Source organism: Rhineura floridana, chromosome 5 (genome assembly GCF_030035675.1).
Source record: "Rhineura floridana isolate rRhiFlo1 chromosome 5, rRhiFlo1.hap2, whole genome shotgun sequence".
Lineage (NCBI taxonomy): Eukaryota > Metazoa > Chordata > Lepidosauria > Squamata > Rhineuridae > Rhineura > Rhineura floridana.
The window spans coordinates 104,678,236-104,697,135 of record NC_084484.1 but is presented as its reverse complement, the minus strand read 5'-3'; the positions used below and the strand labels follow the sequence as shown (position 1 = coordinate 104,697,135).

At 41.6% G+C, this 18,900-nt stretch overlaps 2 protein-coding genes across 4 annotated transcripts in view; one reads left to right on the top strand and one right to left on the bottom strand.

The window, feature by feature from the left end:
* Positions 1 to 1,983: 1,983 nt before the first annotated feature.
* Positions 1,984 to 18,419, top strand: N6AMT1 (N-6 adenine-specific DNA methyltransferase 1). 2 transcript variants are annotated; one of them, XM_061627875.1, is made up of 7 exons: positions 1,984 to 2,178; positions 6,807 to 6,893; positions 8,507 to 8,597; positions 9,283 to 9,366; positions 9,912 to 10,053; positions 14,939 to 14,989; positions 15,107 to 15,192. In XM_061627875.1, exons 1-6 carry the CDS (start codon positions 2,048 to 2,050, stop codon positions 14,983 to 14,985), a joined length of 582 nt encoding a protein of 193 aa, XP_061483859.1. In that variant the 5' UTR covers positions 1,984 to 2,047; the 3' UTR covers positions 14,986 to 14,989; positions 15,107 to 15,192. The 2 variants fall into 2 exon arrangements, with proteins under 2 accessions (XP_061483859.1, XP_061483858.1); XM_061627874.1 differs by lacking the exon at positions 14,939 to 14,989 and having other exon boundaries at positions 15,107 to 18,419.
* LTN1 (listerin E3 ubiquitin protein ligase 1) overlaps positions 17,799 to 18,900 on the bottom strand; it is a 55,170-nt gene continuing 54,068 nt past the window's right edge. For both annotated transcript variants that reach the window (XM_061627872.1, XM_061627873.1), the window contains 2 exons: positions 18,516 to 18,683; positions 17,799 to 17,988 (listed from right to left, as the gene is read on the bottom strand). In XM_061627872.1, coding sequence (XP_061483856.1) covers positions 17,926 to 17,988; positions 18,516 to 18,683 — 231 coding nt within the window. In that variant the 3' untranslated portion in view covers positions 17,799 to 17,925. The remainder of the gene's footprint in view (positions 17,989 to 18,515; positions 18,684 to 18,900) is intronic.

Below are 18,900 nucleotides of genomic sequence, written 5' to 3'. Positions count from 1 at the left end.
CCAACTTTTTACAAAGTGGAACTGCTGAACAATTTTCTTAGATATAGATGATCTATTGCTAGGGATGGATTTTTCAGGAAATCTCGATGTTGAGTTTATTATCCACACAGATTTTCTTTCCCTAATTCTTGTCTTGGTCCTTAATGTCTATGAAGAGCGACTCCCCTTTCCGTTTAAAGTACTAATAACTTTCACATATGTGCATTATTATGGGCATAGTTTATGTATATTATGTGCACGCTGTATGCATGTACACTCCTAAAATAACTAGCACATAAACAGATACATGCAAAAATTGTATTGTTTATATTGTTGATTATTGTGTCATTTATTTATTTTATATCCTACCTTTCCTCAAGGTCAAGGTGGCATACATGGTTTCCCCCCTCATTTAATCCCTACAACAACCCTGTGAGGTAGGTTAGGCTGAGGGGCTGTTACTGGCCACCCAGTGAACTTCATGACTGAGTGGGGATTCAAACCCTGGTCTCCCAGGTCTTGGTTCAACACTCTAACCACTACATCTGTTATTGTCTGTGTTGGGTTTGGAACACACAGGGAGCAATCCAAATCCAAGCACCACCAGATTGAGGGGAGTTTGGAAAAGGCAGATATCCGGCTGAGCTTGGACTCAGCTAGGGCTGTGCCAGCTGAAGTTGCTCATCCTGACTCAGCCATAGATACACTGGTGTAAGTCCTTCAACTCTTCTGAGCCAGGGCTCAGCCAAAGCCAGCTGAGCCAAGGCCAGGATAAGTCCTGAAAAAGAGCCATTCTGGGAGTGGGGCATGGGCAGATCATCATCTACCCGTTTACCACAATCACATGACCTGGCAACCCAGCTGAAGTTACAGTGGCAAGAGTTGGTATAAGTCAAAACTATATTTTAAAGGCTTGTTTTCCCTCTGCCAGGCCTGGACCGGCTCAACTGGTAGTAGCCCTGCTCCTGAATGGAGTTTGGAATAGGGGTATATTACACTGCCATAATTTACCCCAGTGTAAATTACTCCAGCTTCCTATAGTTTGGATTGCTCTGTTACTCTGTCTGGTTGGATTCATCTCTGCTAACTTCCAACTGCATGGTTAAGGACCTTGAGGTTAAGCACATTCCAGACTCTGATTTACCAAGTTTTGTGTCTCTTGAAGGTGTTGTGTTTTTTTAAACAAAACCCCACTAATTCAGGCATATGGTAAAGCTGGCTGCAAGTCACAAAATATTATACTACAATAAATGCGCTTGCCTGAATTCATGAATTCAGCGGGACTTACTCCCAGGTCAATGGAGTTAGGACTGCAACCCTCATCTTTAAAGTGCCAAAGGATTCTTTGACTACAATCCTTGTACAGTTTGATATGGAAGTAAATACAATTGAACTTGGTGGGGCTTAGGATTGGGCTCCGTGTCATTTTTATAGGTAGAAGGAATTAAGGTACTTATTGCACCCATGAAATCTTGCACAGGCATTGTCACAGCTTTCAGCAACAGGCGCGTTTCCTGATTTGTATCCACCACCCAATACTAGATTGTTTTCAACAAGCTATTAGTAGTTTTTAACAGTTGGGCTTGTTCACTACCAGGCAATGAACAACATTCAGTTTCCATATATTTTGATTATTGAAGAGATTCAAATGGGCAGAGACTTTTGATTAAATGAGAGGAGTGGTAATATTCAGAAAGGCCCACTTCTTATATCCTGACCTATAGGGCCGGCTCCAGCAATGCCGGGGCCCTTGGGCATCAGCTCGCCCTGGGCCGCGGCGTGTGTGTGTGCGCCCAGGCGCACACGTACGTACCCGCGCGCGCCCCCTTTACCCCTTTACCTGTCGGGTCTTTTATGATTGCCCTTAACGAAGATGGCGGCCGCGGTTTACTTAGGGGTATGACGCCTCCGCCGCCATCTTTGTTGATGGCGTGCGTGCTACGCGCGCGCATCTCTGCCATCAACTAAGATGGCGGCCGGGGTTTCAGTACCTTAGGGAAACCGCGGCCGCCATCTTCGTTAAGGGCAATCGTAAAAGACAGCAGACAGGTAGGTGGGGTGGACCACCATGATCCCTACTCCGTGGTACCAGCACGTGGGACCGCAGGGTCCCTTCAGCGAGATCTACGAACCCGCCGAAGACACTTTTGTGTTATTGGATGCTCTGGAGGGGGATGCGGAGGAGCTGAGGAGCGCCAGGTGAGGAGATGGTGGACGTGACTTGAGAGAGCCATGAGGAAGAGAGACTGAGGAGAACGCATGTAGCCGCTGAGGTTGGGGGTGGTGGTTTCGTGCTCTTCGTTTCTACGACCTTTTCAATCCCTAAGCAGCCCTAAGTCCCTGTTATGAGTCTTAAAAATGTGTACTAGCTGCTTGTTCAGGTCACACAACAACTTTAGTCTCTTTATTTGTTTTCCATAAATGTATACTGAAGGTGCAGGATGTGAATTATGTTCCCAGGATGCCTAAGAGAGTAGTATGAAACAACAACAATAACGCATACAAACTGTTACACCAAATGCAAAGGGCAAACCAAAGCAGGAGCAGCCCATTCAATAGAATAGTAAAATCTAATTGTTGTGAGTTTTTGAAAAAAGTTTATATTGTAGAGTTTTTAAAAGTCGGAGAAAGCAGAAATGTGTGTGCCTCCTGCCTAATGACAGAAAAGAGAAGTCTATATGGACCTCCTTGGGAAGGACATTAAACCCAGGTTCCATTATGATGCACGTTCCAAATGCCTTCCTTCATCTTGGCATGATCTCAGAGCAGATTTCCTAGAGTCACTCCACACTTTACATGTGAACCTTAAAAAAATGTGCACACAACAAAAGTGTACTGAACCATGAGCATCATATTTATTTTGAAGATTTATGGTGGATTCAAATGATTCTCAAGGTGGCTTACAAGAAACAGGGCAACAGACCTAAAACACACACACACTCATACACATACATACACACCAGCAATCTTCAGGCCAATGTGTAGGACCAGAACATGCTTCCCATCAGCTTTCCAATCCAAAGGAAAGTTGAAGAGTGTTCTTTCTTGTAGAGAAGATGTCTGCAGCTGTTCTTTATTTGGCCGATGGATGCAACTAGGCTGTCTTTCCCTTGCCAAGATATTCTTCCTGGGAGGCAGCCTTGGTCTCTTAATATACTACAGTTTTGTATATAAAAGCCAGTGTGGTGTACTGGTTAGGTCTACAGCAGTGGTTCTCATCCTGGGGGCCGTGAAGTAATCCAGAGGAAGCCACAAACAGTAAAGAAATGAATTATTTATTAATTTTTTTAAGAAGTCTTCACTACCTGGACGCTGTCTGTCTCCCACTGCTGCTGCAGATGACACCTCCCCCTTGCTTCAAATGAGGTGGAGGACTTTGCTGAAGCGCCAGAGCATCTTTCAGGTGCACCGAGGGCACGCATCTGCCTATACCACACGTGGCAGATGCAAAGGAGGCTGAGGGAGGTGCTAACCAGGAAGAAGAGGGGATTACTATCCTGACTCCCGTCTCCTCACACTGCCACTGCTGACGACACCCTTACTCAGAATGAGAGGAGAGGGCTGTTTGTGAAGCAAAAAGATGCAAGGCTGCAAGCAAAGGACGCTTTTCCCCTTCCTTCCTGACAGCCAGCCTGCCTGCCTTTCTTGACTCCTGCTTCGTTTCCACCTCCTTTTAAAAATTATTCTTATTTACAAGGCTATCCAGATCTCGCCTTTGGCCCAGATGGAGCCAAGGAGCAGTGAGGAAGCTCAGGACTTGCTTGCCCCTCATTTCTGAAGCTAAGTGTGTGCGCCAGTGTCCCCCCCTTTCTTTCACCTACATTCCACCCCCCCCAACTTCTCTCTCCAAGATGCTGCAGCAGTTGAGGACGTACCCAAATGCATGCACACCTACAGATGCTTGCAGGAGGGGCAGGTGTGTCTGTGTGTGTGCATGCACTGATCTGTCTTCTGCTCCACCCATTCTCCAAGTGCATGCTAACCAAGTTCTGATGATCATCCCAAGGCCTAAAAGCAGTAACCCCTCTCCTCAGCCTATTCATCCTTTTGTGTTCACAATCTAGCATCCTCACCACTACCACATTGCTGCTTCTTGATGATGATGATGATTTTAAAAAAGCTCAGCAGGTTGACTGAGGCTGGGGTCCACATGCTGCAGCTGAAATGTATTTATTTATTATTGCATTTATATCCCAGCTTTCCTCCAAGTTGCTCAAGGTAGTGTACATGGTTCGCCCCCTTCCATTTTATTTTACACCCAGTGGGTTTCATGGTTGGGTGGGGATTTGAACCTGGATCTTAGCCCAACACTGAAAACCACTTTACCACCACCTTTGCATTAAGAAAACAACCCCTCCCTGTCTGTAGGGAGCTTTTTATGGAAAGGGATATTTGGAGATGTGATTTTGCCACATACCATTTTTTCAATTAACAGACTAAAATTACAATTAGTAGGAGGGGGTCACAAAGTTTTTTCAGCTTACAAAGGGGGTCCTGTAGTAATAAAGGTTGGAACCACTGGTCTAGAGGGACCCATTTTCAACTGTAGTCATGAAGCTCACTGGTCCAGTCACTGCCCTTGTTTGAATGCTAAGCCAAACCATGGCTTACTGTGAACAAGCAAATGTATGGGCACCCAGAGAGGAGAGCACAACCTCTGATTATTTTGCTGCTGTACTGAGCTAAACCATGCTTTGTCTTCGTGTGTTGTGTGGACCATGGCGCATAGTTTAGCTGTCCCAGACAAACCATAAGCTGTAAACCATTGGACAAACCTGGTTACAACTCCTGGCTTGTCTTGAGAGAGCTGAATTATGAACTGTGACTTAGTTGACAGTGGTGCAGCAGGACTGAAGGAGCAAAGCAGCTGTGATCTCTCTGGGAGCCTGCACGTTTTTCTTATTGTGATGTGCAAAGTGGGCTACTATCGCAGCCTAATGTGTCTCACAGAGTTGTTGTGAGGATAATACTAATTGAGCTTGTTAGAGGAAGGGTGAGGTAAAAATGTAACAATCTAAACATGGAGGTACTTTCTTCTGACTAATTTATACCATTGAACAGAGGTACTCTTGAGTAACATACAGAAGACCAGGATGCATGTGTGAAAATTATGTACCAGCCAGGATTTAACACACACAAGAAGTAAGCAGCATAAAGTAAGCAAGGCTCTAGTCCATTTTGGTTTGAAGCAGGCATTTTAAATTGTAGCAATTCTACTAATCAATTATGCCACAATCAACCAGAAAGTCTCACTGAAATACATGAGCACTGCTTCTATTTCAAGGGGCTTGTAAGGAGAATTTCCTGATGACTTCTGCTCCATGAATCAGACATCTCTCATGCTGCCACCTCTAATGGCACTCAAAAAACACACCACCTGAAGAGGCACCTACTTTACCTTATTTCTTTGTAGGGCCTTGTCAAAGCAGCTCATGGCTTAATGTAATGTTCTATTCCAGTGTAATGGCTTTTGTTGTATCAATGTTTGGGAACAGTTTCTGCCAAAGGGAGTTCAGTCAGCTTTGTGACGAGATCTTTATCAGCACTAATACATGAGACTTTCTTTTAAAACTGGAGTTGCCAGCAAATGAACCGGAGACCTTGGGCTGAGTCACATGGGAGCTGAACTTCATATTAAAGATGAAGCTTTTGCCATCGTGTTAGATTTGCAAGGTTCACACTTCCCACTTTCCAATCGCTGTTTTCCATTCACGCTGAAGGGAAATGATCAACCACGCAGCTTCCTAATGACCATGCCCTCTTAAGGTCAAAATACCACTTCCTCTGGTTACCTTGGCAACTGAGCATGCTCAGTTTGTTCCAGAGTAAGTTTCATTAAAAAAAACCCTGAAATGCGATTATTTGTAGTTTCATTGCTACAATCCAGCTGAAATACAAATATTTGTTTGAACAGTTATATGCTTTTTTGCACAAGTTGGGGGGGAAAGAAAAATAAAGCATCGTTTGTAGTAGGCTTGCAAAACAGGAGCCCATCAGGAGGAGTGGGGAGTGGGCTTGGAGGGGGGATGATTGACACCCACCTAAAAGCATCGGAGCACATGGTCTGCAAGCACTAGAGATATGAAGTGGAGATGTTTTTTCCTTCCCTTTTCGGATTAAAAGAGGATTGGGTAGCTACAGATTTAAAGGAGAAAACTGCATTCTAGCTGCTGATTGCCTGCAACGTCATGTGAACCATGCAAATTAAATGGGGATGCAAGTAGTACCAGACTCCCATTAAACCTCCATGTGAATCAGCCCCTTATGAACATAAAATGTGCTCTGCAACTATGGTTTAGTCCAGTGTGATATCTAGGATACCCCTTTCCTGTGGTTATGACAATGGTGCCTAAGTGTAATTTGTCTAGAACAAACGTCCATCTGCAAGATGATTGATTGATTCTGCAGCAAAATCTGAACATTGGCATTTACAAACTGAAAATCTCTTGAGAACCTGGGCTTACAGTTTGTATTGAAAGGTCTCCAGCATTAGGTGGTGTATTTTAAATAGGGTTTACCAGTTTGAGAAATCACTAGTTGAAAACTACATGAAAAAATGGATCTAATCTCTTTAAAAATTAATCTAATGAATGTATAAAAATAGAATTTAAGTTCTTAATGGGTATACTCATTCTATGTAAAGCTTCCACTGGACAACATTAATCTGTTTGCTGCAGAAAAATTAATATAGTTTTTAAATTTTTGTTCAATTGTTTTAACAATTGTATCAATTCAGACATCTTAGAGCTATATCTGAAGTCTTTGTAGCAGTGTAGCCTTCATTTTTAATGTCCTTGTACCCTTGCTTTTATGTCTAAAACTTTTAGCATTGAGATCTGCCTCGAAGTAGGATGTGGATCTGGAGTAGTTTCAACTTTTTTGGCTTCAATTGTTGGACCCAAAGCATTATGCTTGTGAGTACTTATATGCTATTTTAAATTGTACTGTAGGGTCAATGAAAACCAGGGTGCATATGATTACTTAAACATACCCCCTCCTACAAGATTACAAAAATGTTACCCATTTGACTGTGCTTCAGTTGTTGTTTTTAATTAAATGGCATACTATAGTGTTTTTTTAAAACTTTGTGAATATAGGAAGTCTAATTAAAATCATGAGCAAATATAATTGCCAGTGGATCCTTCCTTTAGTAGAAATAAGACCATTTAGGAGAAAGAAGATGCATAGCTTGAAACTAATGCTGTGCATCTGCCAGGGCTGTGCAGTCGGAGTCGTGGAGTCGGAAGCAATTTTGGGTGGAGTTGGAGTCGGTAGAAATGTATCGACTCCGGCTTCAAAATAAATTTTGATTGACAATTTTTTTAAAATATAAATTCAAAATGTCAAAGAAGCTTCCCATGAAGTCATCTGTAGTTGAGCATTTCACCATAACTCAAGATGGAAAACATTTTGTGTGTCAGTGTATGACACAGGACCCAGATGAAGACAAATGCTGTGATGCCAAGATCAGCGCATATTCAGGCAGCGATAAAAATGCTCCTACGAGAGCTTCCAATTTAAAAAGACATTTACAGCCCTTTCCAGGGCTGTGGAGTCGGAGTCATGGAGTCAGAGTCGGAAGCAATTTTGGGTGGAGTCGGAGTCAGACAGTAGGAAAATAGAGGAGTCGGAGTTGAAGGTTTGGCGTACCAACTCCACAGCCCTGGCACCTGCCAGCTCTACACAGCTAATGGCTCAGTACAGATATCACACCAAATCATTGTGAATTTATTTTACAACCTAAACCACTGAGTTTCCAAATGGACAAGCAGCAAACTATTCTTTAGACGTGCTTATCTGTTTTTTGTTTCCCATCCTTTCAGTACTTAATTTCATAAGCTTATTTCTGTCTTTCTGGTGCAACCACATCTAGAGATGGACATCATGCCAAACTGAGATTAGCACAAGCTATGGCTTGCAAACACTCTTCAAACCATAGTTTCCAATTCTGGGTTACTGATAGATTGTAAATATAGTTTATCAATTTATACATTGTGCCAAATCATAATTAAGATTCATTCATCATAGTTTCATATGCTCTCTCAACTGAGCCACTATGTTACATGGAAGCCCACTGTTCTTTGGATTTGATTAGTCTTGATTAATAAAGGTTACCACTGTGCTTTCTTTCAAAGCCAGAGCTGTGTGGAAAGCTATATTCTAGTTGCTTAATTACTATAAATGCTTTGGACTTCATGGTTAGTTCAATATAGATTCATGAGCAAAATTCCTTCATGAGTTGTCTACCATTGAAGAATTGGAGATGGGTAGAAGCAATTGTCTTATGAAATTCGAATTAGGAGTATTTGAATTTTGCATAGAGTTATGGTTAACAGGGTATCTTAATTGTTGCAAACTACAACTGAATAGTCTTTAGCTAGGAACTGCAGCTTGTAGGTATTATGTGTATTGCATTATAACAGTTTTAATACCATCTCATCAAATTGTATTTAATATCCAGTTTGTTTTCTTAGTTAACCACAGATGGCTAATGTTAACTGAAACATGACTCATTTGGTGCTTATAGGTGTACCGATATCAACCCTGTGGCAGGTCTGTGCACTGTGGAGACAGCTGTACATAATAATGTTGACATTCAGCCCATAATTACTGATCTGGTGAGATATAATTTATCCTTTGGATGGATAACACTGAACACTTCACTAATCATTTTGATGTAGAGGTACCCTTATTTGTCATTGCCTTTGAAGAGTAATTGTGGCAAAACTATCCTTACTTAGTAGTTTGAAAATGCAGTACGGCTCCACTCATATGGCAGGTTACGTTCCGGACCCCTGCCTAAAAGCGAAACCTGCCAAAAAGCGGAACTCCATCAATAAAATGGCGCCCGAAAAACGCCTTAAAAGCGGAACAAGTGCCGTATGAGTGGGGCCTTACTCTAATTGAAAACCACTGTATTAGTGGAATGCCGAAAAGTGGGCTGCCGAAAAGCAGGGCCCTACTGTATTACAAAGGTACTTTAAGCTTTGGGGGAGGGTGGTACTTCTTTTGGAGCATAGAGACCATGAGACATCTTTTGGATTGATACTCATTATTTTTATTAAGTCAATCTTCTGTAACTTAAATAGAGGTCATGTGCTAGAGCTGAACAAGCTTGTATACCTGTAAACTCCCCCTCGCCACAAACGTCTTACCAAACCATATTGAAAGAATAGTTTTCCAAAGCAGGTTTGGTTTGCATTATATCTTACATAAGATTTATACATGTGATATGTCTTTAATAATGCGTGAATTTTGATGAGAAATAAAAGGTATGTTTATTGTGCTTCAACCTGCATCTAGGTAACAGCATTGTTGCCACGACTGAATGGGAAAGTTGATCTGCTGGTATTTAACCCACCTTATGTGGTAACCCCTTCTGCTGAGGTAAGTATTAGAGGTTTGTACAAAAACACATATGAGAAAATCATTGATTAACCTATTGCATGTTTGGGTAGTAGTTGTTACCCATCGAATGTGCAGTATTTCACCTGTCTGAAAACTTCAAAGAGGTGACTTTGGCTATTTGAATTGAATTCAGATGCAGCATTTCCTAATCTATTTTCATCATTCACTAGCTAAATTCTAAAGTATTTTTGTCTTCCATTTATAATATTCTTAGGAAGTTTGCATGTGCACGTTTTGGATACTTGCAGCCTGATCCTAAGCACATTTACTTAGTCCCTCGGGAGCCTGCTCTCAGGTAAATGGGCTTAGGTTTGCAGGCTTAGTATTCCACAGCTGCTTCAATAATTATTGACAGTAAGGTTATTCTGCTTAAAAAATAGTAAAAAAGCTGAAAGTATGTGTGAATGAAATAATTGTCTGAATTCAAATGGGTTTCACTTCAGTCATTGCAAAGGTTGACTTGTTTGTTTTTTCCTAAAATCCTGTTTGGTCAAACTGTAGCTTTCTTGTTTCATTTATTCTAGATAAAAAGTCATGGAATAGAGGCAGCTTGGGCAGGAGGTAAAAATGGCAGAGAAGTTACGGACAGACTCATTCCACTGGTGTCAGACTTGCTTTCAGAAAGAGGGTTATTTTACTTAGTTACAATTAAAGAAAATAATCCAGGTTAGCAATATTTTGGTTATTTTTCCCCTCTTCAACTTAAGGATTTACTGAAACACCTTGAAAATATTCTAAAGAGTTGAGCCTAGTCATTTCTTGTCATGTTAAATCTCTTCAGAGAGAGGCATTCTGTAGAATAATTTTATAATCCCTTTGAATGAGTTTTGGGGATAGTTTTATGCCAAACTAGATTGAGTCACTGCTACGATACATACCGAGCTGTGTACGTGTATCGTCCACCTGGCATTCAGCTATTGGCATTTAGCGCCACCACTGAAAGCCCTTGTAGAAAACACACAAGTTCCCTTCATGTATTACTCATGTGAAGTAATAGGGTAGTGAAAGGAAAGTGAGGCCCTATCCCTGGCATTCCGTGCTGAGCCACCCCTGCCCCTTGATGTCTGCACATTGAGCACAGATGTCTGCAAGAGTTAAGAAGCAGAAAGCAGGAATAAACGGACAGTTCTCCCAATGGAGGGCTGTAGAAAGTGGAGTCCCTCAAGGATCGGTATTGGGACCTGTACTTTTCAACTTGTTCATTAATGACCTTGAATTAGGAGTGAGCAGTGAAGTGGCCAAGTTTGCTGACGACACTAAATTGTTCAGGGTTGTTAAAACAAAAAGGGATTGCGAAGAGCTCCAAAAAGACCTCTCCAAACTGAGTGAATGGGTGGAAAAATGGCAAATGCAATTCAATATAAACAAGTGTAAAATTATTTTACTTTTATTTATTTGTTTCATTTATAGACCGCCCATAGCGAATAGCTCTCTGGGCGGTGTACAAAAAGGTTAAAATACAAAATATGACAATAAAATCAAGCTACACACAATAACGTTATAAACATTTAAACATTTAACAATTAAAATGCCTGGGAGCATAGCCAGGTCTTAACCTGGCGCCGGAAAGACAGCAGCGTAGGCGCCAGGCGTACATCTTCAGGGAGGCTGTTCCACAGTTCGGGCTCCAAAAAATTGGAGCAAAAAATCTTCATTTCACATATATGCTCATGGGGTCTGAACTGGCGGTGACCGACCAGGAGAGAGACCTCGGGGTTGTAGTGGACAGCACGATGAAAATGTCGACCCAGTGTGTGGCAGCTGTGAAAAAGGCAAATTCCATGCTAGCGATAATTAGGAAAGTTATTGAAAATAAAACTGCTGATAATGCTGTTGTATAAATCTATGGTGCGGCCGCATTTGGAATACTGTGTACAGTTCTGGTCGCCTCATCTCAAAAAGGATATTATAGAGTTGGAAAAGGTTCAGAAGAGGGCAACCAGAATGATCAAGGGGATGGAGCGACTCCCTTACGAGGAAAGGTTGCAGCATTTGGGGCTTTTTAGTTTAGAGAAAAGGCGGGTCAGAGGAGACATGATAGAAGTGTATAAAATTATGCATGGCATTGAGAAAGTGGATAGAGAAAAGTTTTTCTCCCTCTCTCATAATACTAGAACTCGTGGACATTCAAAGAAGCTGAATGTTGGAAGATTCAGGACAGACAAAAGGAAGTACTTCTTTACTCAGCGCGTAGTTAAACTATGGAATTTGCTCCCACAAGATGCAGTAATGGCCACCAGCTTGGATGGCTTTAAAAGAAGATTAGACAAATTCATGGAGGACAGGGCTATCAATGGCTACTAGCCATGATGGCTGTGCTGTGCCACCCTAGTCAGAGGCAGCATGCTTCTGAAAACCAGTTGCCGGAAGCCTCAGGAGGGAAGAGTGTTCTTGCACTCGGGTCCTGCTTGCGGGCTTCCCCCAGGCACCTGGTTGGCCACTGTGAGAACAGGATGCTGGACTAGATGGGCCACTGGCCTGATCCAGCAGGCTCTTCTTATGTTCTTAAGAGTGTGTCTCATGCATAAATGCTCCCCTGCAGACATGTGTGCTCAATGTGTGGATGCTGGGGCTGGCCCAGCACAGAACATTGAGGATATGACCAGATGACACAGCCCTACTTTCCTTTTGTCATATGGAGTTTCTTCACACAAGTAACACCTGAAGGGGGCTAGAATAATAATAATAATAATAATAATTTAATTTGTGGGTCGCCTATCTGGCCAATGGCCACTCTAGGCGACGTACAATTTAACAACAATACATTACATCATAATAAAATACATCATAAAATACAATATAACAATAAAACAATAAAACAGTTCCAGTACAGAGTAGTAGGCTATTGGTCGTAAAAATTTAACCCTCCCCGTAAGTCCCAAAGGCCTGTCTGAAGAGCCAGGTCTTCAAAGCTTGGCGGAATACATTCAGGGAAGGGGCATGTCAAAGGTCATATGGGAGGGAGTTCCAGAGAGTGGGGGCCGCCACTGAAAATGCCCTCTCTCTTGTCCCCGCCAACCTAGCTGTTTTAGTTGGCGGGATTGAGAGAAGGTCCTGTGTGACTGATCTTGTTGGGCGGCATGGTTGGTGGCGCTGGAGGCGCTCCATCAGATAAACTGGGCCGAGACCGTATAGGGATTTAAAGGTTAATACCAACACCTTGAATTGGGCCCGGAAAATAACTGGAAGCCAGTGTAGGTCGAACAACACTGGAGTGATGTGTTCCCGGCGGCGACAGTTTGTAAGTAGTCGAGCCGCAGCATTTTGTATAAGTTGTAATTTCCGGACCGTTTTCAAGGGTAACCCCACGTAGAGCGCATTACAGTAATCCAACCGAGAGGTGACCAGGGCATGTACCACCAGTGGGAGCTGATGAGCAGGAAGGTAGGGCTGCAGTCTACGAATGAGATGTAATTGATACCAAGCTGCCCGGCTCACTGCCGAAATCTGAGCCTCCATGGACAGCTTGGAATCAAGAACAACCCCAAGGCTGCGGACCTGGTCCTTCAGGGGCAATTTCACCCCGTCGAACACCAGGTCAACATCTCCTAGCCTTCCCTTGTCTCCCATGAGTAGTACCTCAGTCTTATCAGGATTCAACTTCAGCCTGTTCCTTCCCATCCATCCACTCACGGATTCCAGGCACTTGGACATGGTCTCCACAGCAGACTCTGGTGAAGATTTAAATGAGAGATAGAGCTGAGTGTCATCCGCATATTGGTGACACTGCAGCCCAAATCTCCTGATGATTGTCCCCAGCGGCTTCATATAGATATTAAATAGCATGGGAGAGAGGATAGAGCCCTGTGGCACACCACAATTGAGAGGCCAAGGGTCTGAAACCTCCTCCCCCAATGCTACCTGTTGATGCCTGTCGGAAAGAAAGGAATGGAACCACCGTAGTACAGTGCCTCCTATTCCCGATTCCTCCAGGCGATGTAAAAGGATACTGTGGTCGACAGTATCAAAAGCCGCTGAGAGATCGAGGAGGACAAGAAAGGTGAATTCTCCCCTATCTAATGCCCTCCTCATATCATCAACCAGAGCGACCAATGCTGTTTCAGTTCCATGTCCAGTCCTGAAACCCGATTGGTATGGATCCAAATAATCCGTTTCATCCAAGTGTGTCGACAACTGATTAGCCACCACTCGCTCAATGATCTTGCCCAGGAATGGTAGGTTCGAAATTGGGCGAAAGTTATTCAAAAGAATAATAACAGTCTTATTTCCTCTAATAGCTAGTTAGGCACAAAATCACCCATCAGTTTTGATGCTAAACAGAGTCACTAAAAAAAATAAATGTCTCTACATAAGTGGGGGACTCCCTAGATATGCAGGAGTATATTAGTTTGTAAATTAAAACTTAAAAAAAAAATTCAAAATGTAGTCCAACAACCATATTTGTGAGCATCTTGGGCCTACTGAATGGTGATGAAGGCGGGGGAGAGAGGAAAGGACCTGCTTGAGCCTCAAACACAGGCATGGAGGACCTTCACATGTTGTTAAACTCCAATTCCCATAATTCCAGACCATTGACCATCCTGGCTAGGGCTGTTGGGAGTTGGAGACCAATAGGGTTCACCATCTCTGCTCTAACAACTTAATAATATTTGGAGGATTAGACCTGTGCCATAAGGTTGAACTCCCTTTCATGCACTATACAAGGATGTTTCAGAAAAGGAAATAAGGTCACCTTTATTCTTTCCCACTCTCCAAAAACCTCCCTCCCCCCAATAGATAGCAAGAAGTCACTCAAGTTTAGGGCTAGCTGCTAGCCCCATTCCAAACCCTTTAGTAAAATGGGAGCAATTTTCAGGAGGATAAGAGAAATGTTTCCATTGCTACCTCCAGAAACTTCCCCCACATTCTACTTCATGAACTTCAAGCAGAGAGCCACAGAGCTGCATCTGTTTGGGACTATAGCTCTAAACAGGGATACTTCTGTAAGGGGCTGCAACATTATGTTGCAACTACTGACTTTCCTATTGTTGCTTGAATGTTTAGTCAAAGCTTGTTGCTGTAGAATGGCTGGATGATGTACTCAAAATTCAGTTTCTAAATCTTAAATAGATGATACAGGTAAAGTCAGGCACTCTCAAAGTTGACAATTAAGTAAATGTGAATCAGGGAGTAATAGAGATGTAAAGCTTTTTTTGAGGACAGCCAATCTTAAGGCTATATTGGTGGTTGATAACAGTTTCTCCATTCTTTAAAATTAGAAAAAAATGTTAGGCGAGCAAGCCTTCCGCTGGTCAGCGATAAGGTGTTAGAGCCTTACCTAGTTTTCTATCCTCTCTCCTATAGCTGTTCCCCTAACATTACTGGCCATCTAGCCCATCTTTCTGCATTCTTTTTTATTTTCCAAATTTTAGGGGGCAGGGCAGAAGCAAAGGAGTAGGAGAGAAAGTTTAATACTGTAGAAGGAAAGTGGAGACAGTATAACAAAAGATTGAATTTCTGTATTTGAAACGCCCTCATGAAGGACCTGAGAAGTCCGAAACATGTTGGATATTAAAACTTTTTCTCTTCCTCCTGTCCCCTATTTGCCTAGGGTCTCCTTTTTGCTGCAGCTACTTTCCAAATAAACAGAGAATCTAGGAAGGTAGGGCTGTTGCATAGTTAATGCTCAACAGATTTTTGAAGACAACTTTGACTGATAGTTGTTTAAGAAAAAGCTGTTGCTTTAAACTGAATTGTGATTTCTCATTTTTAATTGCAGATGAAATTACAGAAATATTGCATAAATGTGGTTTAAAAGCCACCAAAGTACTTTCCAGACAAGCAGGAAGAGAAAACCTCTCAGTACTCAAATTCTGCAAATCCTGAAGGCTACCTATGGAAGAGTTTTCATATGCTGGATTTAACAGCACGTGCCAGCCAAAAGCCACCTTTTAAAACACAAACTACTCTAGAATAGAGGTTTTCAAACTGTGATGCACTGACTATAGCTGGTCTGCAGATTCCATTCAGGTGGTCTGCAGAAAGTTTGAAAACAGCTATACTCAAACCTGTTTTTATTTTTTTCTTACAACAGGCAGAGGTTCTTTTGGCCAGGGCTGGATTTATCAAACAGGCTAGCAGTTACTCATAGCATGCTGCTGGTTTTCATGAAGAGGCTGGCACTAAAGAAAAAAAATTAGTGGTCAGGTCGGGGAGATTTGAGAACTGCAGTTCCAGAATTCAAACTACGCTCAGTGGCAGCATTTGCTACAAGTGCATGAGCTAGCCATAGCAGTAGGTTCTGTCATCAAATTAAGAAAATTAAACTCATATAAAACCAAGAATTAAAGGATAGATTATAAGTATTGAGTGAGTACAGTTGTATTACATTCCTCTCCAAGCCAGATTCGCTACCATCAGCATTAAGATGAGATAATCATCATACCAAGTTGCTTTCCCTACCAGCTGGTATTCAGAGACCCTGAGTCTTTGTTTCTTGCTATGTTGCTGTTAAGAACATAAATGTTTTGCTGCATCTGGTACACCATCCCAACAGTGGCAAGCCATATGGTTCCAGGAAGACCCTCTCAACTTCATCCCAAGGTCCCGTTTCATAGACTGGGGGTTACGCAGATTAAACGAACAAGACATTCAGGGTGGCATAAGGGACACTACTCCACTAGAGATAAATCTAATCCACTGCACAGCACATACCTGCTTCATGGTCACCGTTGAGGAAACCATTCTCTGCTGGCTATCCATCACCTCCACTCCAATACAGGTGAGGCAGACAAAGTTAGTCCGTTAGTGTGGCGATGGTGGTAGATTTTTGCAGTCCTAACTACATATGAGGCAGCTGCTATAAGATTGTGAGTGGGCTAGCAGTGCTGCTGCTCCTATACTAAAGGAAGGAAGGGTGCTCTTGCACAGATCTTGCTTATGGGCTTCCCACAGGCACCTGGTTGGCCACTCTGAACAGGATGTTCGACTGGATGGGCCTCTGGCCTGATCCAGCAGGCTCTTATGTTAACACAAGCCCTACTAGTTAGCCCAAAACACTGCCTACTGTCACCTTTTCAATTTTAATGTATACTACAGACTGCTGCCATAGGTGCATGTGTGTATACATACACAGCATACATACATAGCCTCTTGGGAGGGCTGAGCCAAGGAGAGAAGAATTGTGAGGGTTTAACATCAAAAGTTGGTTTGGGCAATTAAAGGATAACTTGGGGTAATGGTACCTATTTTAATCAAACTCGGCCATTTTAATTGATTGGGTCAATTAATGTGACCACAAAAGTTTTAAGTGTGCAGTATGTTTGTACACAAGACTACTGCCTCAGCAGTGTGCTGTTTTAAGTTACAGAAACCATTTTTCCTGTAAAAAGCTATGGCTACTTGTAAAAAGATGTGGCAGTGAGCTACTATTTCCATGAAAAAGAGACCTAATAGTTGCTCAATTTTTTTTAAAAAAAATCCTAGGAACTGTAGGATCTCTAATTACAGTAGCAGGATCAAAGAAAGTATAAATGCAGATTTGGTCAAACAGCTGTTTAACGTATTTGATGTGGAAAGTGAGATTTCCTTAATGACAAATGGCTGTGCTTTTGTTTGGAGCTGTCAGGTGAATGAAGATTAACTTTTTTTCAATTACAGGAAAAGAATGTGAACTAATGAATTATTAAAATTTATAATGCTAGCTGCTGAAAGAAGCATTTAACAGTTCTTGGTACTAAGAATCTAGACAGACAAATTCTGATCACATTTCATTTAACTTTTCTCCTCCACTGTTCCAATATTAATCTTTGCCTTTATTCCTGTACACATCTCCCACAGCTGCAGGCTTTTTTTTGGCAGCAGAGAGGTTTTGGTAGTGCATATTAATATTTTATTTTCACAATCTGCAGTCCACAGTGTCTGCAATTAAATGCAGTTTGCTAAAAGAGAGATTAGGACTCTAGAGTGACAGGACTCTAGCTCCAAAATGGGTTGAGCTTAAAAAGTTAGTTTGAGCTCAGTTAGGATTGGGCTCAAATTAACTCCTTAAAAGTGGGTCCATTCCAAATCAAATGTGGAAGGGGAACCATTTCTTTTATATTGTTTTCAAAGTACCACTTTTCCATTTTTGTACCTTCAATATTGATTCAATCATGACTTCTAACATAGTTAATGTTTTCTTCATATGGAAAGTCTTCATGCTGCTAAACCGGGGTGGGGAACCTGTGGCCATCCATTTGTTAGACTACAAATCCCATCATCTCTGCAAGTTGGCCTTGCTGACTGGGGCTAATGGAGGTTGGAGTCCAGCAATGTCTGGACAGCCAGGGGTTCACCACCCTTGTGCTAAACACTTCTAGACTGCATCTTAGACTGCACTTTCATGTCATTAGTTTCTATCTGAAATGTCAGAATGCTTTGTTTTAAATATGTAGAGTAATAATATGTAGTGTTAATATAAACAATTGCCGTTTTGTATGTTACACTGATCAAACAAGATTTTTATTTGTAAAGGTAAAATTGGCTTTTCACACTAAATCCAGGTTTGATTGGTGTCTTCATTTTCCTTGAGAGGCTCATTGAAGCAGAGAAGGTATTTCAGAAGAAGGTCTCTCGACAAAGCGGACAGGTAGACTTGTTACTAGATGTAAACCATTTGTACTGAAAGAGTTTAAAAAGTAGTATTAAAGCAGAGTTGACAGACATTTTATGTGAAATGCTAGGTTGCTAAATGAACAAGGTTTATTTTACTAAATTTAATTCTGCAAAAATCATTGAGTATATGCTACTTGTGAAACTTAGGTGAAGTTAAGTCTATATCTGAAGACATCACCCTCCAAAGTTTTTTGCCCATGTGGATGCTTAAGGATTCAAATATTAAGAATCCTGCCATGGGGCAGACAGAGCTTAGTATGTTCATATTACCTTTCCCACACGTGCTAGTCTTTCTCTCTTAGCTCTGAAAGAAGACTGCATAATTTCCCAACTATCACCATAAAAAGTATATGATACAATATGGCAGTAAACTGTTTTCTTAAAAATAGATGGACTACTCATTAGAGAAGAATCCATCCACTCAACTTTATTAAAATGATACAGCTTAAACAATTGTTTTTCCTAGTGCCACTGAAACGTTGTGTGTCTTCTTTCACTTAAAATGTTCAAAGTTTATCTACTCCAGTACTTACCAAACAGGCTGAATGGAACTTTTTCTTGCATGTTCTGCAAGCCTTTTTGGGAAGAGAGTAGTTAGAGCCATGGATGACTGAGAAACAAATCATACAGTCTTCAACACCCTCAAAACGTTTATCCACATTGTTTTTCCACAATGCTAAACCTTCCATAATACTTCCATTCTAAAAGAGAGGATAGTCTTCTCAGGAATCAATAATGCATTATTTCAAGTTTGTTTTTACAGTGTTTCAACTTTAATACAGGTTCACAATCTTTACAAATATTTTATAGGAAAGTTATACCATATCTTGAAAATATTTTAAGGCATGCAACATCATATTAATGCTGTCTACTACATGATATAATATTTAGCTATATCTGGTGGCCATTTTGTCCTAT

What these genes read in the sequence shown, in the direction of transcription:
- N6AMT1 (XM_061627874.1), top strand. Translation starts at nt 2,048, where the DNA reads ATGATCCCTACTCCGTGGTACCAGCACGTGGGACCGCAGGGTCCCTTC. An exon ending in GGACCCAAAGCATTATGCTT is followed by an intron (nt 6,894 to 8,506) that starts GTGAGTACTTAT and finishes TGGTGCTTATAG; the next exon opens with GTGTACCGATATCAACCCTG. An exon ending in AATTAAAGAAAATAATCCAG is followed by an intron (nt 10,054 to 15,106) that starts GTTAGCAATATT and finishes TTTTAATTGCAG; the next exon opens with ATGAAATTACAGAAATATTG.